Genomic DNA, 23,611 nt, shown 5'->3' on the forward strand with positions numbered 1-23,611 from the left:
CTCCTTCCAACCTTTCTATAACCTATTTCCTCTAGTGTAACATCTTTTTTTCATCCTTTGATACACCTAGAACCACTAGTCAGCCTCCCTAGCACCCAACGATGCTCTTAGTAGTATCGCCAGACCTAGGCGATACTCTAGGAGGGATTGTCTCCTATTTTCCTCCTTCCTTCAGCCTGTGATACCTCTAGGAGCCATCACCTCTACTCAGCAAAGCTCTTAAGGGTCTTGATCCAACCAACCAACCTCTATATTGCCCTCGCATCCCTTTTTTACTGCCTTTTTCAACCTGCGATTGGCTATAGGCCTCTTGTATGTTCCTGTGAATGGTCCTATAGCCATTGTCTCCTTGTCCCTAATGTTTTGAGAAATTTTCTCCTCCACAAAAATTATTAACAAAAATTATTTTTAATGCCAAATTTTTGGTAGTGGGCACCGTTCTCCTACCAATCTTATTTTTCTCTAGTCTATGTTCCTTTTTTTTTTCTTTCCCTTTTTTCCCTTGTGATGGCTAATCTAGTTATCCCCGCTTCTTTTGGTACATTCTGGTATTGAGGATCCTCCCGTTTATTCTATTACTCAGGATCATGATTTTCTCCCTTTCAGATGGTCATTGTTAAGCTTAATGGGACCAATTATCTTCGTTGGTCTCATTCCTTCTTTTTTTTTTTTGTGGTTGGTGCTCGTGGTTTGACTGGCCATCTTCATAGAAACTTCGATTAAACCTTCTTCACTTGGTACGGTTTATGGCAAGTGGGAGCCAGATGAGTGTTTGGTTATGGGATTTCTTTGTGATTCCATTGAATCAAGTACTGCAGAAAGTTACTTCCTGATGCTGCTACTATATGGAAGGTTGCCAAAGAAACATTCCAAGGCTGGGACGATGCACAATGTTTTGAGATTTGAAAGAAGATTCATCAGTTACAACAAAAGGAGCTTACCTTGTCTCAATACTACAATACACTTCGAGGCTATTATCGGACCCTTGATTTCTATAGCTGTTTTATTCCATCCTACGTTGTGGATATTGCCGCCTATCAGAAGGGGAAGACAAGTGTAGAGTGTATAATTTTCTAGCAGGGCTGAATATAGAGTATCATCACATTCGAGCACATATCCTTTTGCAGGAGCCTTTTCCTCCTTTAGAGCAAGCGTATGCTATGGTTGACATTGAGGACAGTCGGAGAATAGCTATGGTACACAATTAGACATTTGACAAGGCTACATTAGTTGCTGGTTCTAGCAGCATTAGATTTAGTTTTGGTGATGCTTGCGCTCTAATGAAGTATGAGTATTTTGGAAAAGAGAGTCATACAAAAGACAAGTGTTGGAAGTCGCATCAATGAGTTGAAAACTCTTCTGGAGGAGGTAATAATGGAAATAAGGGAAGTAATCAAGCATCTGCAAACCAAGGTAGTTCTGACACCCTGAGTACCTTAGCACTTCTTTCCTTAGACGAGCTCGAGCATTTTTGCTAGTTGATCTCCAAACTTGACATATCTTCTCCAGCGCCGACTTCCAGTGCGAGTGTAGCTTCTGCCATTGTTCCCTCTGCTGATTCAAAGTCCTCCATATGTATTTTCGGTTGTCATAGTATCAATTCTACTTATCCCTCCTAGATAATTGACTCTGGGGCAAACAACTATATGATTGGCCCACCTTCCTTATTTCATACTTATTCCTCCATTACTTTTGCTTAGGATGTTTGAACGGCTGATAGGTCTCTCTCCTCTATCTCTGGGAAGGGATCTATTATCTATTTGCCGTCTTTTACTCTATCTTCTATTTTGCATGTTCCTAAGTTTTTGGCTAACCTTTTATCTATTAGTAGCTTTACTCGTGATATGAACTGCAAAATAATCTTTTTCCTTTCTTATTTTGTGATTTAGGATTTGGAAACGAGGTGTATGATTGGCATTGGTAGACAAAAACGGGGGCTCTATTTGTTAGATGGCTCCAATAACTCTTTTAACTACCTCTATTTCCAATTCTCCTGCATTTTTTACTTTATTGTAGTAACGTTGTCGTCTTGGCCACGTTCCTTTACCTATTTTGTCTAATTTATTTCCAGATTTGGTTAAAAGATGTAATTGGAATGATTTTTATTTTGGGGCCTATATTTTAGCCAAACGTATTAGGCATGTTCACCCTATTTCAAACCTTACTAGTACTGTTCCTTTTTCAGTTATTCACTCTGATATGTTGGGTCCTTCTCGAACCGTGTCCTTGTCTGGTCATAGGTGGTCCTATCAAAGAAAGTAGCGAGAACCCCCTTTTGTGTCGAGCTAGTTGGAAGCTTCAGCTCCTAATCTTGAAGTATAGGTTTCTCTAGATGAGCCTATCTATGAAGGTGAGCATACGTCTAACCCCTCTTTTGATCGTAATTTGTACCTACCAATTGCATTGAGAAAGCAATTGTGGACTTGCACGAAACATCCTATTTCCAATTATGTTTCATATTAGTCCCTATCCCTAGAGTTTCAAAATTTTGTTTCCTCTTTGTCCTCTACTTTTGTTCCTAACACCTAGCAGAAAACATTAACTTTTCTGTTCTTTCCTTATTGAGGGTAGATTTGCTAGGATCTTTTAGGATATTATATCTTTCTTGTAAGATTCCCACACTGGGAAGATTTTATTTGTTTTGTATTTGGTAAGTTATCAGTATAAATAAAGCTCCTGCTGTGTCCTTCAGATACAAGTCAGGATTCATTCAGTTCTTTCAACACCTTTACAACTCAACACATAAATAAGCACTAAAAGGGAATCTTCAAAAAAAAAAAAAAAAAAAAAAAGCAAAATTAATAACTAATTATCCAAAAGGAATCTCACTTTAAAATTGATTCCAATTGGGATTCCATCTCTGACTAGGACTCTCAATTCTAAACCCATTGAAAAAACAAAAGTAGCTATGGACTCTTAGAATATTAGAAAAATTAATGGACCTGTTTAGTGTCCAAAAAAGGTGGATAAATGACCAAACTACCCCTTTTAGGGTTCAGCCAGCTCACATGGTGCGCCAATGGGCTTGGTTCTTGGGTCCAATTTGTTGGTTCGAGAAGGGGGGGGGAGAGGCCGGCTTACATCACACAGTTTGGTGGATATTATAGACTCTAAAGTCTAAATGATGCAACCCCAGGTCAGGGGCTAGTCTTCAGGATCCTCTTCTAATTTAGGGTTTTAACTGTGCTGTTTAGGGCAAATTACAGGTACTTTCCAGTGGACAGCTGCTATTTTAGGGTCTAAACACCTTGCGGTTGTAGATTTTGGGCTGATCTAAGGTTCTAGGGTTTTAGAAAGGGTTGGCATGGGTTTGGGTAGGCTAGGGGTCTAGGATTATAGGAACTTCAGTTCAAAACCTTGCTGTAATCCAGAGTTTAGAACTGGATTTCAAAGTTTACGGTTTGGAACTGAGGGTTTCTAGGGTGGAGGGGAATTGAGTACGTGTTTTGGCTTGTAGGTTTTAGGGTTAAGGTTTTAGAGAATTAGATCTGATTTTGTTAAATTTCAATGTCAAATTTGATTCCCAAAGCTAGGGTTTATCGAATTTAGTGTTTCTTAAGTTCTACAATCTATAGGGGGGGTTAGGATTAGGGTCGAGTGTTAAATAGGGCTTTGGGAGGATGATCCTAAAAGGAATTAGGTTTTGGATGAAGGGTTTGAAAGTTATGGTTGAAAGTATGGTTTGGGTTTCTAGGGTTTTTGGAATTCAGGGCAGCAAAAGAATTTAGTTTGTAGACTAGGGTTTGGTTGGTCCTATTGGGGGCTGAAGCTAAGAGGGAGGGTTACTAGGATTGGAGGGATGAGGTTCTTATAGTTTGGGACAGATTCTAACGGTTAGATTGCTGTAGATCTGACTTTTAATTTTGGGTCTCTAGTAAAATCCGAAAATTCAAGAAAATAAAAAAGAAGGGTGTGATGGAAGGGGGAAGAAGAGGGTAGGCTGTTTCTGTTTGCTTATTAGTTTTAGGAGAGGGGAATGCAGAATTTGCTGAAGAGGACAACAACCAGTGTGCCGCAAGTGAGAAAGAGAGAGAAAACTTGACAATGGTAGAAAATTAGTCAGCTCCAGCAGCTGTGGGCTTCCCTCCTTAGGAACCCACGGCTCCAACTGATGCCTTCAATCAATTCTGTATTCAATAATTGTCAAGTGCCTCATTACATAGGAGGTGGACTATATTTATAGCCTTTTACCATAACGGAAAACAACTAGGATTCAAAAAATAAGAAACCTACTTGGACTTAACTAGGGAATTCTATTTGAAGTTGAATTCCTTGTCACACTAAGACTCTACTCAAATAACTAAAAGAGGAATCCAATTAGAACTCCTAAAGAGACTTGCAAACTTAACTTCCTATTCTGGAATGAATCCAATTGAGAATAGAATTCCAACTAGGACTGCTAAACATACCAGAACTCTAACCACTAACTGAAATAAATAAAAGAAAAATTAGATCCCAACTCCTAAAGTGATTCTGGATTTTAAGGACCATTTTGGACTTCAAAGGGGTTGGGGAAACAACCTGTTTGCCCCTTATAGGGTTCAGCCACCCTATAGGGCTGCCACTTGGGGTTTGATTTGGGCCCAAATTATGCATTACCCGTGGTTGCCAATCCTGGTTATATCACCAAATCATAAGATTCTGATGATCTTGAGTTCCTTTTTTTTTTTAAAACATTTGTCAGTGTGTTATGTGAAAATTAGAATTTCTAAAACTGCCTGCTGTCTTTGCTAAAGGTTAGTTAATGTCTTTCATGAGCATATGCATAGCAACCTGTATACTGAAAATGGTTGATTTTTGTCAGGTGACATATGTGGAAGAAAGAGGCAAACTGACAACCATGAAAGATTTTGATGAAATAACAATTTGGACCAGTGAAATCATCCCGCTAATGGCATCTTATAATAAAGGTCCCTTCCTATTACTATTATTATTATTTTTTAAAGTAACTCAGTTGTCTACCATTCAAGCTTTAATATTTGCATACAAGTATGTATTCACAAGGAAAAAGTCTTGTTGTAATGGAAGTTACTGAAAAAAAAGTTGTAATCTTAATTTGCCCCCCTTTTTATGCATCCCCCCCTCTCCTTTCTTCCTCTTTTAGCAACAATGAGGGTAAAACTGTGTTCTCATGTGTACTCAAAAAGAGGCAAGACAATGACAGCTCTTGAGAATCTTAGAATTTTTGGGAATGAGACAGAGGCTAACAACTTTTCATTTCACTACTTCGATTGCAACCAGATGCACCCAGACATAAATGCCTATAATTTTGACATCTGCTGTAAATCTGTCTTATCAGGAAAAATGCAGCATTCTGTATGGCTGGTTGAAGTTTCTAACTCAAATATTGAAGCCACAGGCGCAGGTTCTTCTGATGTGGTTCCTTGTGGGGTGGTACCAAGACAATTCTCTTTCAGGAGGATATGGCAGGGGAAAGGTGCTCAATCCGCTGCTAGGAAGGTGTGTATTTGCTTGGTCATTTCATTTAGAAATTAGGTGGAGTATGTTTTTGTGTGTGTATGTGTCCATGAGCAATGGCAGTCTGTTAAAATAGTAGGAGCCATTAATAAACTTGAGAAAGATATAGCTTTGATGGGATGATGTTAGGGTACAAGGACAAGCACCTCCTGTGGATTAAATAGGATATCAGAACTACCCAAGAAACTGGTCCTGGTAGCCCCATCTAAGGCATCAACATATACCACTTGACCCAAAAACAATGTTGAGATGACTAACATGACAAGACCTTTGTCACCAACACCATTTCATTCTTAACCTAGACAGGGAAAAGGGATACATGTGATTTCCTGAACCTAGACAGGGTTCAAGGCAACTGCTGTCATGAGCATCCAGCCATAAGGTTACAAGTAAAGATGTAAAAGTGGTTGCAAAAGTCCCAGCATAGCAGGTGGCAACTACCTATGGAGGTGTATTAACAGAACTCCTTTTTCTTTCAATTTTTTTTGTTGAGTAAAATTTTTATTAAAGAAAAAATTTGCAATAAAGGTATCCTCTTAGAACCCCTTTAGAAAGAGGGGTAAGGAGAAGCCAGACAAGGCGAGCATTCCCTCCTAACCAATATTCCAATGGGAAATAAGTCCAATTACAATCTGTAATAAACATGTGCTACCACGCATGGCTAAACTCTACATCTGTTAATGCAGCAGCCTCTTGCAAAATGCTCCTTTTTATAGCTTGACACTTCGAAGGCCCTTGGATGGTCCCGTATAGAATAGCCTCTATTTTCTTTCATTCATCAAACTTATGTGTTTTGAATTTCTTACACAAACCTATAATTCAAAAACTTCAGGTTTATTTAAGCCTCCTGATGCAGTTCGGCTCTCTAGAGACAGCCTTACTCTGCACCAAAATCATAGGCATATGTTTAGCCTATTAGTTGGTTTATTTTAGTTATTGTTTGAAGTTGTAATTCCAACAGCAATTCTAAAGTTACTGTTCTCATGAATGGTAATCCCGTGTTAATTATGGTCCTACTTTCTATTTGCAGTCCTAATCTGGGTTTAAGTTCTATGTAAGGCATTGTGGATCTACTCAGCTGAGCCCAAGATTATTGAATAAGAATTTTGTTTTGAGCATTATTGCCTTTGAATTAGCTTCTTTTTTATTTTTGTTTTTATGTTTTTTTGGGGATTCCCAAACCCCCTCCACTGAATTATTCATCCTTGAGCTGTCAAGTTTGGTCTCTGTGTAAGACTCTTTAAAGATCAATGAAATTCTGGTAATCAAGGTAATCTTCATCCTGCTGTTCATCAAAATCAATAAGCTGAATCATCCCAAACTCCTTGTTCTTCGTCTAATCCTTTACAACCCTGAACCCAATTCTCCCCCTTGTTCTATTGTTTTTCCAAGATATAAACATCCACTGTCTAAACCCACCATCAAATAGGCTCCAAATCATGTCCAAACATCTCCTTTCCATCCCTTGACTTTCGATCCGTAGCTGCTGCATTTATGTCCATCAAAAGCCCTAAGTTTAGAGGTTCATATCCTACCTTCTAATTTTGTGTATTCATCATAACTTTGCATCCAGACCCATGAAATCTCAAATTCTTACCAATCATGCCCCATTGGGTGACTTGGTCCGAAGTTCAGTCTATTCCATTCATAGGAACCGAAAAACCTCCATCCCTTGACTCCTTATTGTTCACTTTCTAGAAACCAAAAATAACTTGATCCTGAAGTACTGTTTTTTCAAATTCAGAAATATTCCACCATACACAAACCTCCAACCTTCATTGATGGATCCAACTCATTGACATAACCATATTATGAAACCATAGGTCTTTCCAACCCTAACCCTGGTTTTGCCCTAAAAACTCTAAATTGACCAATCCAGGATGCCTCTTTATTGAAGATTCTAGTTATGGTTTTAGTTAAATCTCTATCAATCTGGGACTCTATCGTCTCCATACCCAACTCTTCATCTGAAAAATGTTGACGTATATGGTTGAGCTTTAGCCCATTGAGATGAACATGATCTTATACATATAAGCATTCAAAGGAAAGAGACATAAATGGCTCCTCGTCGAACTTCACTCTTTCATTGATAGGTCAGGTCTTCGCCACTAGGTGAACTGCCATAGTGTACAATCAGGTAAGGGTGGTAATCAACTACAAAAATTCCCTGGCACTGTAGCCAAACAGTACAGACGTCCTCTACACACGTGTCTAGGCGCTGTTCCCCTGAGGGAGGACCCATGGGATTGCCCATGGTGCACAATATCTCAAAACATATCCACTTTCCCTCAAAATCCCTGGATTTGGGACATCATTGTTACATCGTTATTACTGAGTATGACAAGGAGTATTGAAGTTAATCCCCTTTGAGCTGTGGGTCTTATGAGGTTGTTCCTACTAGTTGAATAAAGAAAGTAGTTAAAGAACTGTATACATCATGAATTGACCGCATTATTGTTGAGGCTTTATAAAAAGTTAGTACATAAAGCAATCCTGATGCTGAAAGTTGTGATCAAGTAGATTTGTAGGTTTTACTTGGTTCCCGGCAGGTGGTCATTTTGGATATTAATCTAAGTCCCCACTAATGTATTTATAGGGGTTTAGAAGTCTAGATGGAAATGGAATTAGAGCTTGTAAAAGAATCTGATAATTGTAGAATTTGGCAGTGTTAGAAATTTGTTTCCTTTTTCCAGGTGGTTATGAATCTACCTGATGTTTTCTTTAAAAGTGTGGAAATACAAGATAGCATTGAGCTCTCTACTTGGGATGCAAGCCCTAGGAGGCAGAAAGGAGATGTTGTGGGGAATTGAAGGAAAATCTTGATTACACTTTCCTTTCATTCAAGCTCTTAGTAGTATTCTTCCGTTCTGTTTCGCACAATCGCAGTTCTTTTCCTGTTTGATTGTTTTGGTTCTGTGGGGACTGGGGATTGCTTATTGTCATGTTCTGGAGGCTGGTTGATGATTTTCTGTAGTTGGATGACTATGTTGAGAGGAAAGCTTTGAACCCCTTGGGTTGGGTTGGAGGCTTGTGGATACAGTATTTCTGGATTAATTTGGCAGTGGCATTGGTTGGCTGCGTAAATGGAATTTTTTTTGGCTTTGTTGTGTGTGTGTGAGAGAATGAGAGAGCTTGAACATCTCTTCGTTTCTGATCTTCATACTGATGATCTGGTCATTAAAGAAGGCATTTCCATTGAGTTCTGAAAGGTTTTATGTGGATTTTGTCAGTCTTTCTTTCTTTGGTGTTAGGCAGGTGGGGTTGGAGATTTCAATTCAATGTTAAAACAATCTGACATTTTCTTAATAGTTCTACCTCTTTTCATTCTTTCTGTTGCATTCATTCTCATTCAGCAATCTTTCCCAGGTTTTTCTGGCCACTGATGATGATGGTGTTCCTATAATTTGTTTTCTTCTCCAAGACCAAAAAGGACTGCTATCTGTAAGGCTTCAAACTGTTGAGATGAGTAATGAGATCCTCTTCGATATTAAACCCGACATGAGCTGGAGTATTCCTGCAATTTCTGCTGCTCCTGTGATTGTGACGCAACCAAGGTACTGTTGTATCTTGCAGTCTACTGTCAAGTGTTATAAGCTGCGCATAGCCTGCATTTTTGCCTTGTCTTCTAAGCTTTTCATTATTCAAATTTCAATGTTCATTCCAGAGCTAAAGTTGGATTGTTGCCATTTGCGGACATCATTGTCTTGGCTTCAGAAAACAACCTTGTTCTTTATGTAAGTTTTATGACTTCGAATGAATATATTTGGAATTTTCTTTGGGATAAGTTAAATTTATGTCATCTGATTCAGTTTCAATCCCTTACCCACTTGAGTAGAACTCTATTTCATTTGGGTGGTCAAGAAGGGAGGGGGAACTCTAGTCCTGGTTCCAGAATAGCTCTTATACTTTTAATTATGAATTGGCTAAATTCTCACAAATGTTGGGACCTAAGAATTGTTTCGTCCTCTTATGGTACTTCTTTATGAAAGGTTTCAGTGAAAATGCAAGAAATCTTATTTACCATTATCACTTTGAGGTGGGAAGTAAGAAGAGGTGGGTGTAACGTAAAAGTTCTGAACCTTAAAAGCCAGTCAGGGATCACAGAAGCAGATATTTAGGCCTCAGATGGCAGAATGATTGTAGCTGACAGTGGGTTGATCAGAATAGATTTTCAACCGGGGATCAGGTCTCATGGTCTAAACTAATGGAAGAACAGACCCTGCAGAATTATAATAAAGAAGATTCCAGACAACAAAATAAGTTATTATGGAAAAGGCCTTGGGGTTTGAGGAAAACTAACAGAACAATTAGAATAACAACATCAATCAGAATTCTAAGAAGCAGCGACAGACACAATAAGATAGCAGAAGCTCAATAAAGTAGATTCAAACAGATTTTCGAATTTCAAATTAGATTATCAGAAGAATAAACAAGCATTATGAATCTGATATGCAAAGTAGAAGAGAGGAGAGAGGTAACAGGAGAATCGGAAGGAAAGGAAAAAAGAATAAGAATAATATGATTAACAGCGGTAGAAAGAGATCGCCTGGTTAGAAAGATCAGAACTAGCAGTAGAGAGATATCACCTTTCTATGATATTCTCTGAACTCCACAAAGCAGCCCTCATGTTTCACACACCTAATTTATTTGGGTCTATCTTGTTGTTCACTGAAAGTAGCTAGTGATAGATATTGGATCAATCCTCATGATGAATCTTTGGATTGGCTTCGGTTTTGGTTCGTATATACTAAATAATTTTAATTAATCTGAATCCTGAAAATTCAACTAGAGGCTAGTGCATGCATGGATTATGGTCAATATATATGTGCTTATTTCCCATTCTACCCTCACCACATGCCTCAAGCTGGTACACGGGTCATGCAGGCACAGCTTACTCGAGGGATTGGAACTGCAATGAATTGATCTAATGCATCAGCCAGCTGATACTCATTCTTTACGAAGGGCGTGCAAATTTAAACAGAATTCATTGTCTCCTTGATGAACACCAATCATTTTCAATGTTTTCTGTACTATAATGATGTACATAATTATGAATTATTTAAATGACAGCCTTCTTGTCACAGTACAATTGGGAGTCCTCAGTTATGAACTAGTTTCTTCTACCATGGGAGTTCTCCGATTCCATGTGCCATGGGTCTAAACTCTGGCCCTGCACTTGATCTGGCTCATGGTTAGCAGATTAGGTTTCGGTAATTATTTGGATGGAGAATTGCTCATGAATCATGATTTGGTTCTCGATTTGGATTCAAGAATTATCAACTTATCAAATTTCTTTTTGGCCTAAATTTGGATTTGAATTTTAATATCCACACTGTTTGTTTAACAATATATATCATTTTGGCATGCTTGAATTAGATGTAAGGAACATGGAAACTGGAATACATGCAATTTTTTGTCTACCTAATTCTATCATTCATCCCTGAAGCCACTTCATTTACTCACCTAGTCCACCTAGTTCCATCATTTGTAGAGAGAGAAATTTATATACCATCATTCATAGAGAAAAATATATACGTGCAATTTCAATGAAGTTCTTAAGGTATTGAAGGACTGCAGACAATTGAATGTTATATGAGTCAATGAGGTTGTAGAGGTGTTAAGATTGGATTTTGATGTCTCTGCTGTGAGTCAATTTGCACATTGTATAGCATATTCACTTTTGGTATTCGTGCTTTAAGATGTTAAGCATAATATTGTGGTTGTCTTATTCCTCATGAACTACCAAAGTTTGTACTGGATTTTACAATTAAATTGCTGTCTACTCTGTTGACTCAGTAACTTTGAATGGTTAACAAATTAAGAAATTTCTATGAAGCCACAACGATCAGCTCATAAGTATTCACTATAGGGCAGCATTTTGATTATCTGACTACTTTTTATGCTGAAGCTGAATAAGACTTTGCATACGATCACCAATGTAGTACAAGTTGGTACTACCAACAAACAATGTGATCGAAATTGTTTATATCTATCAGAAAAGGAAAATCAAAGCCTTTCAACTATTAACTGAGTGAGTTTTTGCTTGTATTGATTTATTGGGGTTGATAAGTATTGTATACTTCCATCTGGTATGCTTTGCTTTTTGTATGACATCTTTCATGTCATTTGTTTTTCATGATAGTTAAATGTTCATGAATAGCTGGATGTAAACTGTTTCCAGGGGTTGCATAGGGCCTAGGGTTACTTCCCCAAACCCTACAACCCCTATTTCTATCCAGGGGTATTTGGTCATTTTGCAATTTCTTGGGGTCCTAGGTCAGGGTTCTATCAAGTCCAGCTAATTGTCAGGACCCTAGATCTATTTTTATTTTCTTATTTGGCTCATTAGTTTGTGTTTTATTGCAGAGTCCTTGTCTACGTGTCATTCCTGGTTGTGTAACTTGTGTTGCATTCCCTAGTTTGAGTCTACTTTTTATTAGAACCCCTTGTTTACTCTTAGAATCCAAATTGGATCTCTCTAGTCTCTAGAGCAAGTTATGATAGAGGTTAGTCAAGTTAGAGTCATAATTAGAATTAGAGAGTCAAATTGAAGTCAATTATGTTTCCTACTTTGAGTGTCTTAGTTTGTTTCTTTTAAAGGCTATAGATAAAGCTTCCATTCTTTGTAAGTGCAAATTGAACTGAGAGTTTTGAGGAAACAAGTTGTGAGCTTCCTTGGGAGGTCTGCGGTGGCTTTGTCAGGTGTTTTTTAACCATTCTCTTCAAGCTCCAGTAAGTTCCAGCAGGAGTTGAACAATTCCAGGAACTTTCTTCTACCCCAAGTAAGTACAGCCCCTCCTCTCCCCTTTACAGCCCCCCTTTCCCTCTCCCCTAGCCAACACAAGCATCCCCCACCCTTCTCCTTCCTTGCGGCAGCACCTATCCCCGTCCCTTAAACTCTTAGATCCCCAACCCCTAATCACCCCCTCTCCCATCTAGTTGGATCACACCTCTTCCCTTACCCCGGTCCTACTTTTAGATTCTCCATCAAGCCGTCATCCAATAGGTTTACAAATTTTCTGCAATTCATCTTCAACCTTTAGAAATCCTAAACCCTATCTTTACTAGAAACCTGGTAACTCCCAAATTTTTCAACCAAACCTCAAACCCCTTTAGGATTACCATCTCCCACTCCTGTTCTACCTTCCCTTTAATCCTAGTTGACTTTCTAAGAGTCTTAACCCAAGTAGGGTACCCAAATCTATCCCAAGCCACTTAGGATTAAGTCTAAAATTAAAACTTCAACCATAGCCTCTTCCCTAGCCCAATCGAAACCCCATACCCTTTCCTAAGCCCTAAACTATAAACCCTAACCTGAAATTAACAAACAGCAGCAGTTGAACCTTGCTACCCTTCATCCTAACCTCTAAGACTTCTGAAACTTAAACCTAAACTAAATTCAGTACATGAAACTGCAATTACTACATAGTATTAATCCCTAAACCCAAATTCCTTCAATCCCAAGTCTGGCAAAAAACGTTCTAGGCCGGACCCTAACCTTTGTGAACCTTAACTCCCCCAAGAGATCTTCCATTTCAAGCTTCTACAACACTAGAAGACTGCTGGTTCCCTGAGAGATTATCCTGCAGTGAGCCCGATTCTAGGGCATAGTCGAATACTCTAAACCCTAAATTTGGTTCACAGGAAAATCCCCAAAGCAACTTATGTTGTGAGCTCCTCAGTCCTGTATTTTCAGCTCTTTTCTTCTCCTATGATGGAGTGCTCTATGCAATCTGGAACTTCGTTTCCCTTGACCAGAAGGAGTTAATTACAAGAGCTTCAAAGTTGAATTTTTATTTAATAATGCAGAAGGGTTTAATGTACAGAATGTGCAACTGGTAATTGAATATGGTCAATATTCTATATGGCATTACTACAAGGCTGTGTCTCATCTCATTTCAGATGTTGTATGTAGTATGTGTTTCTGTTTGCATTATCAACTTGTCCACTCACAACTCTGCCAAAAGTTAATTGGGCAGTGGGGATGGGAGCATTACTTGTCCTTTTGTTGTGTTCATTTTCCTACTCAATTTGAAGATGTATCCCTTTCAAGTTTTCATGCTACAGTTTTTTTTCCTGAGCGGGAACTTCTCCGTCTATTTCACAGTTCCTTCTTGTGTTCTCTTCTTCTTCTTTTTTTTTTTTTTCTTTCCTATTTAGAATCAAATATTTTTTCCTTCTTAATATCTGACTTCAGTTCGTATCTGTTTTTACTTATATCGGTGAAAATTGCAGTCAGGAAAGCAGTGTCTTTGTCGGTATTCATTGCCATCTGGTCTTGTCCAAGGTCTGGTGCTGGATTGTGGTTCAGAATCAACTGCTACGTCACATGATTTAAGGATCACCGAATTAGCTGATGCTGTGGAGGGACGAATTAATGTAATTGTTAATAGTGGACAGGTAAGTTATTATTTTCATGTTGTTGTGTTGATTGAGAACATTCATGTGTAAAAAATAATTCGGAGATTTAAGGATCTGCTGATTCCATGATCCTTAATAGGGCATCTTTGCTGTAAGCATGTATGGAGCAAATATATTTAATTGGCCCTGTGATATACTGACATTTTATAATAGAGGTGTAACATGGTCGGGTGGGATTACCTGACAACCCATGCCCAACCTTTTTGGAATATTTTCTTCTAAATCTGGAATGAAGTAGATTGTTAAATAGGCTTTACTAATGAGTAACGACCCATTTGGTTTTGTCAAATTTGGGCAATTAAGCTAGAAAAAGGAAACATAACCATTCTGGATTTTAGGTTTTCATTGTTTAAACTATTTTGAAGTTGCTCCAATTTATGTTTGATGTTGTCTAGGTCTACCTCAATACCAACTCACCAAGTGAAGAGATAGCAAGGTTAAGACATGCAACTCATGCTCTGCTATAGCGGTTCACTTGTTCTTGATGATATAGAGCTTCTAAGCACTTGAAATATTTACCTTTTTTTAATGCCAAAACTTATATAGCTCAAATATTTGTCTTGCTTTCCTCACTGTTGGTGCAAATAATTATGATGCTGAAATTTTCCCCAATAGCTTGGACAAAGTTTTGGCATTGCTGTTAAAACATATATCTTTTTATTAAATTTATTCAACAACAACGATAGCAACAATGACAAGCCTTGTCTCAGCTAATGGGGGTCGTCTACATACACTCTTGGCTTCCAGTCAGCTTTGTTTGAGGCCATACTAGATACGAGGCTTAAGCTATCCATATCCTTTCTCACCACTTCTCTTAAGGTTATTATAGGTCTGTCCTTAGTTCTTCTAATTCCTTCAATTTGAATTAAATTGGTTCTCCTTACAGGGCATTTATAGGCCTCCATTGGACATGCCTGTGCCACCTCAAATGACTTTCTAGTAGCTTGTCATTTATTGGAGCTACTCCCAAATCAGCTCTAATATGATCATTCCTTGTCTTATCCTTCATAGTTTTGCCACTCATCCATCTTAGCATCCTCATTCTGTTATAATGAGTTTATCTATATGATGCGTGTTAACATTCCAACACTACGCACCATGCATTATGGAAGGATGGTCCTATAGAATTTTCCTTTGAGCTTTAAAGGAATACGTCGATTGCACATGACCTTGAACACACCTCTCCACTTCATCTACCCTATTTTAATTCTTTGTGAAACATCATCCTCTATATTACATTCTTTATTTACGACTGATCCAAGATACCTAAACTAATTGTGTAATGGATCTCCTACTCAGCAAGTTTCATCTGACGCCACCTCATCATTTGTTGGATGACACTCAAAGTTACACACTTGATATTCTCATATTCTGTCTTCAGTCTACTTGGTTTAAAGCCTTTTGATTCAAAAGTTGCTCTCCATGATTCTAACTTGGCATTAGTCCCTAGTTGTGTCTCATCTATCAAAAAAATATCGTCCACAAAAAGCATAAACCAAGGAACCTCAGTTTGAATGTATTTGGTTAATTCATCCATTATAAGTGAAAACATTTATGGGCTTAAAGCTGATCGTTGATGTAGCCCAACTGTTATAGAAAATTCACTGCCTTTTACCCCCCCACCATTCTTAAACTTGTCACTGAACCATGATACATATCTTTAAGACTTTAACTATATCCACATATTTACTTGCAACATTTCTTTTCTCTAGTACTCGCCAAATTAAGTTTCTAGGACTCTATCATAAGCTTTTTCTAGGTTAATAAAGATCATCTTTACACTCTCTACATTTATTAATGTGGCAATTTACTGATTTTCAAGTTCTTTGTCATTCTTGCAGATGTTTAGATGTGCTTTACGCAGAAGTCCTTCTTCTTCATTGACAAATGATTGCATCTCAGTGATGGCTGAGGGGCTCCGGTCCAACTTCTATGATAATTTCCTTGGTCTTCTATGGAGAGATAGTGAATCTAACTATTTGTCTGAGGCTGATGCTTGTGTTGATGCAGAATGGGAATCTTTTTGTGATATTCTAAAGCGTATGTGTCAGAAATATTCTAGAGCCATTGTTCAAAAACCACCAGATCCACAGCCTCAATCATCATGGGAATTTCTTATTACTAGCAAATACCACCAGGCTTATGATAAATGTACATATATTACTACTAATTCTCATGCAAAATCATGTGATTTGTGGGATTTTGATTGTTCTACTGCACTGGTGGAGGGTAAACAAAGCTCACCCTCATTCCTTGTTCACTTTTTCATGGAGACCTTGGACTGCTTGCATGCCCTGTATGAAAATTTGAAACTCATTAATCTTTGTAAACGGTGAGCTTCAGGTCATTGTATCTATGTCTGGTCATTTATTGTTCTTTTTCCCCCCTAAAAAATGGTTCTATTGCTGATTTCCCCCCCCCCTTCTTCTTAAGGTTCTGATACAATGAAGAGTTACTGTTTGGTAAAATTACTTTTTGTGTCTGTTCTCTGTGCATTTCTTTTTCATATTATGCACTAAATGTTGCAATATTCTGGCTTTCAGGGACTTGGGTCGTCTGGTTGTTCTATTGTGTAATATTGCTGCTTTTCTGGGTGAGGAAAGCTATTTGGACTATTATGTCCGTGATTTTCCCAATCTTGCGGGTAAACTTGGGACTTGTCACACTGCTACTTCTCCTAGAACACCACCTTGTTTATTTAGATGGCTTGATAGCTGTTTGCAACATGGTTGTCATATGGCGAATACTTGTGACCTTCCGCCACTAATTTGTAAAGATAGAGGTTCTGTAGTGAGTTGGTCACGGAAGATAGTATCATTTTATGGTCTGCTATTAGGTACAGAAAGGCAAGGCAAGAAGCTGTCTTCGGGGGTTTATTGCAATGTTGCCCAAGGATCATACGGTTCTCCTGAGGAGCTTACTGTCTTGGCAATGGTTGCGGAGAGATTTGGACTCTTGCAGCTGGACTTACTACCTGCTGGTGTATCTCTTCCTCTCCGTCATGTGAGTTTCTTTTTCTTTCTTTTAAACTCTATAGCACAACATGGACTTGTGAATATGTTCAACAATATATTGTACGTGTGTGGTTTAGTGGAAAACATGTATGTCTCCGCACGGTGCATAATCATAGACATAACCGTGCAATGGAGACAATGCAACAGGAATGATGAAAACCCTCCATCCATCTATTTGAAGCAACTTACATTCCTGTGTTTGATCATGCATGAACTCCTTTCTTTAATATAATATCACTGTCTTTAATGGTGTGCAAGAAAACAAAAGTATCTGTCAAAGTGTCAATATTTTACTGAAACTTCTTATTATGCTAAATGGAAGATTGTCATCCATTCAATTTGCCCCTGCTTTGGTGATTACAAATTAAGCCATACTCAAGCATCAAATGTTTCCAAAAATTGAGGCTGTTGAGATCCTCATTCCTTGCATGGGACCACGTTTTCTTTTGTTTTTTTCCTGCCTTTTTTTTTGAAGGGGGGGGGGGTTGGGTTGGGATTGACGTCCATGGAGGCTGCATTGCATCCAATGGCAACATTGGTCATGCTAACAGAGTAACAGGGAAAGAATCATACAATTTGTAGGAACTGAGGTAACAATAGTATACAAAAAAGTAAAAAATACCATCATCACGATTCTCCTCTTTATTGTATTGCTCTTTTGCTGAATAGATCATTCTTTTTGCAATTTGTAGGCACTGGACCGTTGTCGAGAATCTCCTCCCACAGACTGGCCTGCAGCTGCTTATGTTCTAATTGGCCGGGAAGATTTGGCACTGTCATGTGTTGAACATTTGAGAAAATCCAAGGAAATTGAATCCCGAATGAGTTTGAATTTGATCTCTATATCTACTCCTTACATGCTACGTCTGCACCCAGTTACGATTCCTTCATCAAATTCTGATCCTACAGGATTGGAAGGTGTCAAGCTTGAAGATGCTGATTCCCTTGATGGATCTATGGCAGATGGCATGGAGCATATCTTTAATTCCAGTACACAGCTACGCTATGGTCGAGATCTGCGGCTGAATGAGGTTTGGCTTCTTTTTTGCACTGCTCCAATAAAGCCTGAAACCTGAATTTTTCATTCTTACATGTTAATTTATGTCAGTGTGTATGCATTCTATGATGAAATTCTCATTGATTTGTTCGAAACCTCCATCTTTTCATCCAGGGAACTTAAGCAAAAGAAGCTCTTGATTGTCTGATGTTACCAGGCTTATATGGTGGTCTGAATTATTTTACCCCAGGCCTGGTATATGCAAATCCAGATTCTAAAACTCTAATTCAGGTTGCTACTGTCCACTATGAGTGATAAAGAACAAACTAATAAATATATCGGCATTTTCATTAATCCAAATCAGTTTAGGACTCTGTTGGAAGAAGTAAACAGAAACTAGGACACAAAAGCGATTAGAACTCTGTTGGAAGAAGTAAACAGAAACTAGGACACAAAAGCGATTAAATCAAAATGGGGGGCGTCTGAGAGTTCAGAAGCAGAACTAGGCTTTGTATCAGTTATAACATAGTTTATGAAGAAGGCTTTTAAGGTAATTTACAGAACTATGCCCAGGTTTGTAAATACTGGAAATAGGTTATCCCCTACCTGATGTAGGCTTGAAGGAACTAAGGTCAAAAGCTAGAATCTCAATGGAACAATTTGGTTTCAGTCAAGTATGGGTAGGGTCAGCCAAATGCAATTAGGGGTTGTTGATGATTATGGCTTAGCACGGCCAAGATATACTTGACTTTCTATTTATCTTGTTGCTTGGTTGACAAGTTATCTCCCTAGTATAGTTTCCTTTTTAGTAGACTAGGGAGATCTTATGTAATCTATGCAATATTTACTTTTTGCTTAAAAAGTTTTTGTAAACTGAGATTAGGTTCTAATTTATAACTAAAGACTCATAGAGGAGACTCACACACGTGCGAGCTTTCTCCCTTCCGCCTTCTCCTTCTTCTCCTAATTTATAACTAAAGACTCATAGAGGAGACTCACACACGTGCGAGCTTTCTCCCAGTCTTCTTCTATTCTTCTTCTTTCTCAATTTTGTTTAGGTCCCTAGGCTGATTACAGGCATTGAAATCCTAACATGGTATTAGAGCAGGTTTAATCAGCCAGGAACTCCTCCCTTGACTGCTCTGGTTTTTTTAATCAATGATATTCAGTGCTAATATATCATTTTGACATCCATGGTCAACTATAGTTGTCTGTAATACACTAATAAATTAAAAAGAGAGAATTTATTTTCAAAACTGCCACTGGCTAGACCCCTAAACTAAGCCAGTATATTTATTTCCCTACTCTTCTCAGTCTCAATCTCCTCATCCACTACCATTTCCTCCCAGCAATGCATAATACATTTAGGCGAAGACACTGGCACTGCGCACTCCTGTTCCTTGGCCACAAAGCAGCGGTACACTACGCACTCTCCACCTGGCAGCTCCTGCTTCATGACATTCTTGCACATGTAAACTGAGACTAGTTACTAATTTATAAATAAAGACTAACAGGGAAGGCACATGTCTGAGCTTTCTCCTCTTTCTCCCTTTCGCCTTCTCCTTTCTCAATTATCTTTAGGTCCCAAAGCTGATTACAGGCATTAAGATCCTAACATGGTACGAGTGTAGGTTTAATCATCCTAGGAAATCCTCCCTCCACTGCTCAGTTTTTTTTTCTCTTCTTTTTCCCATTTCTTCCTTATCTAGGGCTGCTCCAACCTTGTCTGCAGTAGTTATGCAAATGATTATCCTTTCTTCTTCGACTTTTAATCGATCAAATATCTGCGTATCAATACTACAAAAAAGCCCAGGAGTTCTGAAGGTATGTCTACCTATTAGATTCAAACCGGGCTGCTACTGTCCTGCTTTTTGCTCAAATCTGAAGTTCTGTCTAACCTATAATCATGTCCTGCGATTCCTCTTGATTTCTGCTGAGATAGGCGCACCATTTGGATCGAAATAGCTAAGTATTATCCACTATTTTTTGATGCTATAAGTTCTGCTAGAAGTTATACTACTGCTGCTCCTGTTTTGTTGAATTTTTCCAGTTACAAAAAATTCTGCTGGTACCATATTGCTTCACTACTACTTCCATTATTTGTTTTGGAATCAAGTTCAGCCTTTCTTTTATCTAATACTTCTACCAAGACCTGGAGGTTAAGATTATTTTTTCTTCAGATCGAGATCTGTTGTTGTTTCAGATCCAGCAGAAGTTTGCTGCTATGGTCCTGGAATAGCACGAGATGTCTCTTTCCTTCTGAAGACCAGACTGCACTAGCGAGTATCTGTGAGATTGGTTTTTTGATGAACTATGAATTTATTCGAATCTGTACTACAGTAGTTGCCTCCCCCCCCCCCTCTTTCTGACAAACATATCTGATATGAATTTATTCTATTCTGCACCAGCAAGGTATTCTCTGCCTTGTTGGCCCAGATTCTGCTAGGGTTTTTGAATATTATTGTGGGTGCCACGGCTGCATATGGTAGTGGGTTGTTGCAACTTGCAACTACAGCACTTCTGAGATTCAAGTCTAGTTCAGTAATTTTCTTCTGATTTAATTTACTGCTGCCCTGTTTGTGTGATAATGGTCGTCCGGAGTTTTTTTGTCCCCCTGATAAACAAGATTTTGTCCTGTGAGACGATTTACTGTTGCTTGATCAACTTTATTGGTGAATGATACATTGACCTGTGAGTACTACTTTTACTTATTGGATTTCTTCTATGCTCAATACTTTGAGATGCTGGTAATTGGTTGCCATTATTTGTTCACGTGTAATGCTAAACATGAGGAGGAGATTGAAGACTTTTCTATAACTACCTGAGACTTTCTGAAGAATATTATCTGTGGGGACTTTTTCCAACATAACTACCTACTACCTATTACCTACTTGGTCCATGGTAACCTCTACTGCCTTTTTTACATACCTACTTGGTCTGTATTAACTTATACTGCCATTTTACCTACTTATTAAGTCTGCAATCCCTATGTAGCCTATTTGGTTAACAATACCGATATTTGACATGTAGAGACCTTTGTTTGAGGCTCTATCTACTTTCCGTTGAACATACTTACTGCCTACTATTTGTCTTCTTGCAAAGAGCTTATGTGCGGACATTGGAGCTGCACCTGTTCTAGTTGAGCAGATATTGGAGCGGCATTTTTTATTTACTCGTGTGGACAGTGGAGATGCATTCTTTATATGCTTGTGTGGACATTGGAGCTACGCATTTTATCTTCTGTTTTAGAGATCCTTGTCTATTATTGGCATTATGCCTTTGATGTTCTTGTTGCTGCTATACTTGTGAATTCACAGTACAGTCTATTATTCTCATTGTTAGAAGGATTGCTTGACATGAAGATTATTTATTTATGTTGATATTGATTATCTCTTGGGTGGAGTTCTTTTAGTGTCTACCAACATCTACTATTGCAACTTATGCTCAAGATTGATGAAGTTTTTTGATATATGTTCTTGTTATTCCAAGCTGGATCCCTTGATTTTTATGTTCTTGCTTGAGAGGTATTGATGATTATGGCTTAGCGTGGCAATATATAGTTTACTTTCTATTTTCCTTATTGCTTGCTTGACAAGTTATCTCCCTAGGATAGTTTCCTTTTTAATAGATTTGGGAGATCTTATGTAATCTATGGAATATCTAATTTTTTGCTGTAACTAAGTTTAGGAAAGTTCTCATAAATTGAGATTAGTTTCTAATTTATAAATTAAGACTCAATAGGGGGATTCACACATGTGCAAGCTTTCTTCATTTTGCTGTCTTCTTCTATTCTTTTTCTTCATTTTCAATTTATTTAGGTCCCTAGGCTCATAATTGGCACTGAAATCCTAACAGGGTGTTTGGGTTTTAATCTCTAATGATCATAGTTTGGTTAATCCTAACAGTATTGTCTTATAGTATGTGGTATTATGAAGTCTAACAATGTCTGTTTATTGGGTGGGATTTTAACAATTTGATGGGTTGATATAGTTAGGGTGATGAGGTATCTCTTTTAGGGTTTTGGGATGAAAGATTTGTGGTCAAGATTAGGATAGACTATAGAGTGTGTGGGATAGGGTAGCACTGAATTGGTCCAAGTTTGGGACAATTCTAATGGGTAGAAATAAGTTTCTTTAAAAATTAGGGTTTTGGGAACAACTTAGGGTTTTCAAGAATTAGGGTTCCAATGGGAGGATTTTGCTGTAACTTCGATCGGTTTTTTTGCTTTTCTTCTTTTCATTCTCTTTTTTTTTTTGGTTTGTTTTGTCCCGGGGGGGTGGGGGGTTGCACTTGGTGAATAATAGCTATGCTCCAAATCTTGGGGAAGTCCAGTGGTTGATGGAGCAGAATTAGGTTAGAGGGTTAGGTTCTTGTGTAGATCGAATTCTGAGGAAAGGCATGATTTTAGGGTTTGGCTATTCTCATGTGGATGAGGCTTTGATTTAGTGCTAGGTTCATGGAGGTGGTGATGTGGTCCAACGAGGATGATGATCCGTTCGTTGGGGTAGCATGGAAAGAAAATTCACAAAAAAAGTCTCGTATTTTCTAGAAGATTCTGCTGTTGAATTGCAGTTTTTAATGGTAGCAGCCATTTTAAATCTGAAACTTGAAGAACTGTTGTAAGCTTAAGAGGTTACTACTCGGGGAAAAAAATACTTTCCTCATAGCCCCAAGTGGGGTATTTATAGTTTACAATCAGAGGTAAGCCCACCCTTGAGTAGGAAAGGGAATACGAAGACTGAGAATGAAAAGAAAAACAAGCCCAAACTGAACAAGATTTCAAGTACTAACCAAAACAACTTGAAAACTAACTCAACTAGGGATTGCTAAGTGAACTAGAAGAGGGAAGCTGTCTTTCAATCGCTACCACTAGTCTCAAGGGAGATTTTTTTTCCTCCCCAAAATGTGTTTCTTACTACAAGAACCTTTATGGAGACAATGATCTTCAACATAATTGAAAGGGAAGCATTGTTGATGCAGGTAGGAGGCCAAACTGGACAATTTCCTTCTAAAATCAACATAGGGTTGGTAGATACTTGTGTTGGGCATCTGTTCAGCAGGCTTGTGTGGTCATGGGCCTATTCTATTATCCCATAACTTTATTGTTTAGGCCAAATATAAAAACAGATTTTTATTTTGTTTAAACTAGGTAAGACCAGTCAAGAGTATGTACCTGATCAAGAGTAATGTACCCTATCAGGCCTTGATACACTAAGTATTCCTTATCAAGGGCCTGATACACATGAATAAACTGTCCTTATTAGGTTAGTAGGTTATTAGTAAGAGTCCATTTGAATTCAAGTTAGTTTCTATTTTGAATACAAGTAGGAAAGTTAGTTCAAGGCTATTAATGCAAGGCCTATGCATGTAACAGATTCGGATTTCAGATTGATAAGATTTCAGATTTCATAATATAATTAATAAAGGGTGTGTTGCTACCTAACAACAAGGCGTTAGTAGAGCTTCTCATCAATGGTAAGGGACCTCCATGTGATAGAGTAAGCAACTAGGGTCTTCTATTTGAAGGATTTCCTTTGGCAGTGCTTGCAGGCTGCCTTCGGTACTCCATCACCATCTCGGCCCATTACAAGACTGTGTTACAGGTAAGTAACAAGTTAGCACTGATTCCATTTTGTTGGAAGTACGACTAAGGTTTCCTAATGGGAATAAAATTCCCCTTTAAATCCCCTCTTTTAATTAT

General features: G+C 38.2%; 1 protein-coding gene across 1 annotated transcript in view; it reads left to right on the forward strand.

The window, feature by feature from the left end:
- The window catches only part of EMB2771 (E3 ubiquitin ligase), a 119,354-nt gene that overhangs the window by 10,598 nt on the left and 85,145 nt on the right, over positions 1–23,611 (forward strand). The window contains exons 5-12 of the mRNA XM_089168936.1: positions 4,805–4,910; positions 5,300–5,460; positions 8,845–9,032; positions 9,143–9,212; positions 13,714–13,878; positions 15,741–16,231; positions 16,443–16,902; positions 17,606–17,944. Of these exons, the coding sequence (XP_089025062.1) occupies positions 4,805–4,910; positions 5,300–5,460; positions 8,845–9,032; positions 9,143–9,212; positions 13,714–13,878; positions 15,741–16,231; positions 16,443–16,902; positions 17,606–17,944 (1,980 nt within the window). The remainder of the gene's footprint in view (positions 1–4,804; positions 4,911–5,299; positions 5,461–8,844; positions 9,033–9,142; positions 9,213–13,713; positions 13,879–15,740; positions 16,232–16,442; positions 16,903–17,605; positions 17,945–23,611) is intronic.

This window comes from Hakea prostrata, chromosome 1, assembly GCF_041222555.1.
Source record: "Hakea prostrata isolate BN-2017 chromosome 1, UWA_Hpros_2, whole genome shotgun sequence".
In the NCBI taxonomy this organism is placed as follows: Eukaryota; Viridiplantae; Streptophyta; class Magnoliopsida; order Proteales; family Proteaceae; genus Hakea; species Hakea prostrata.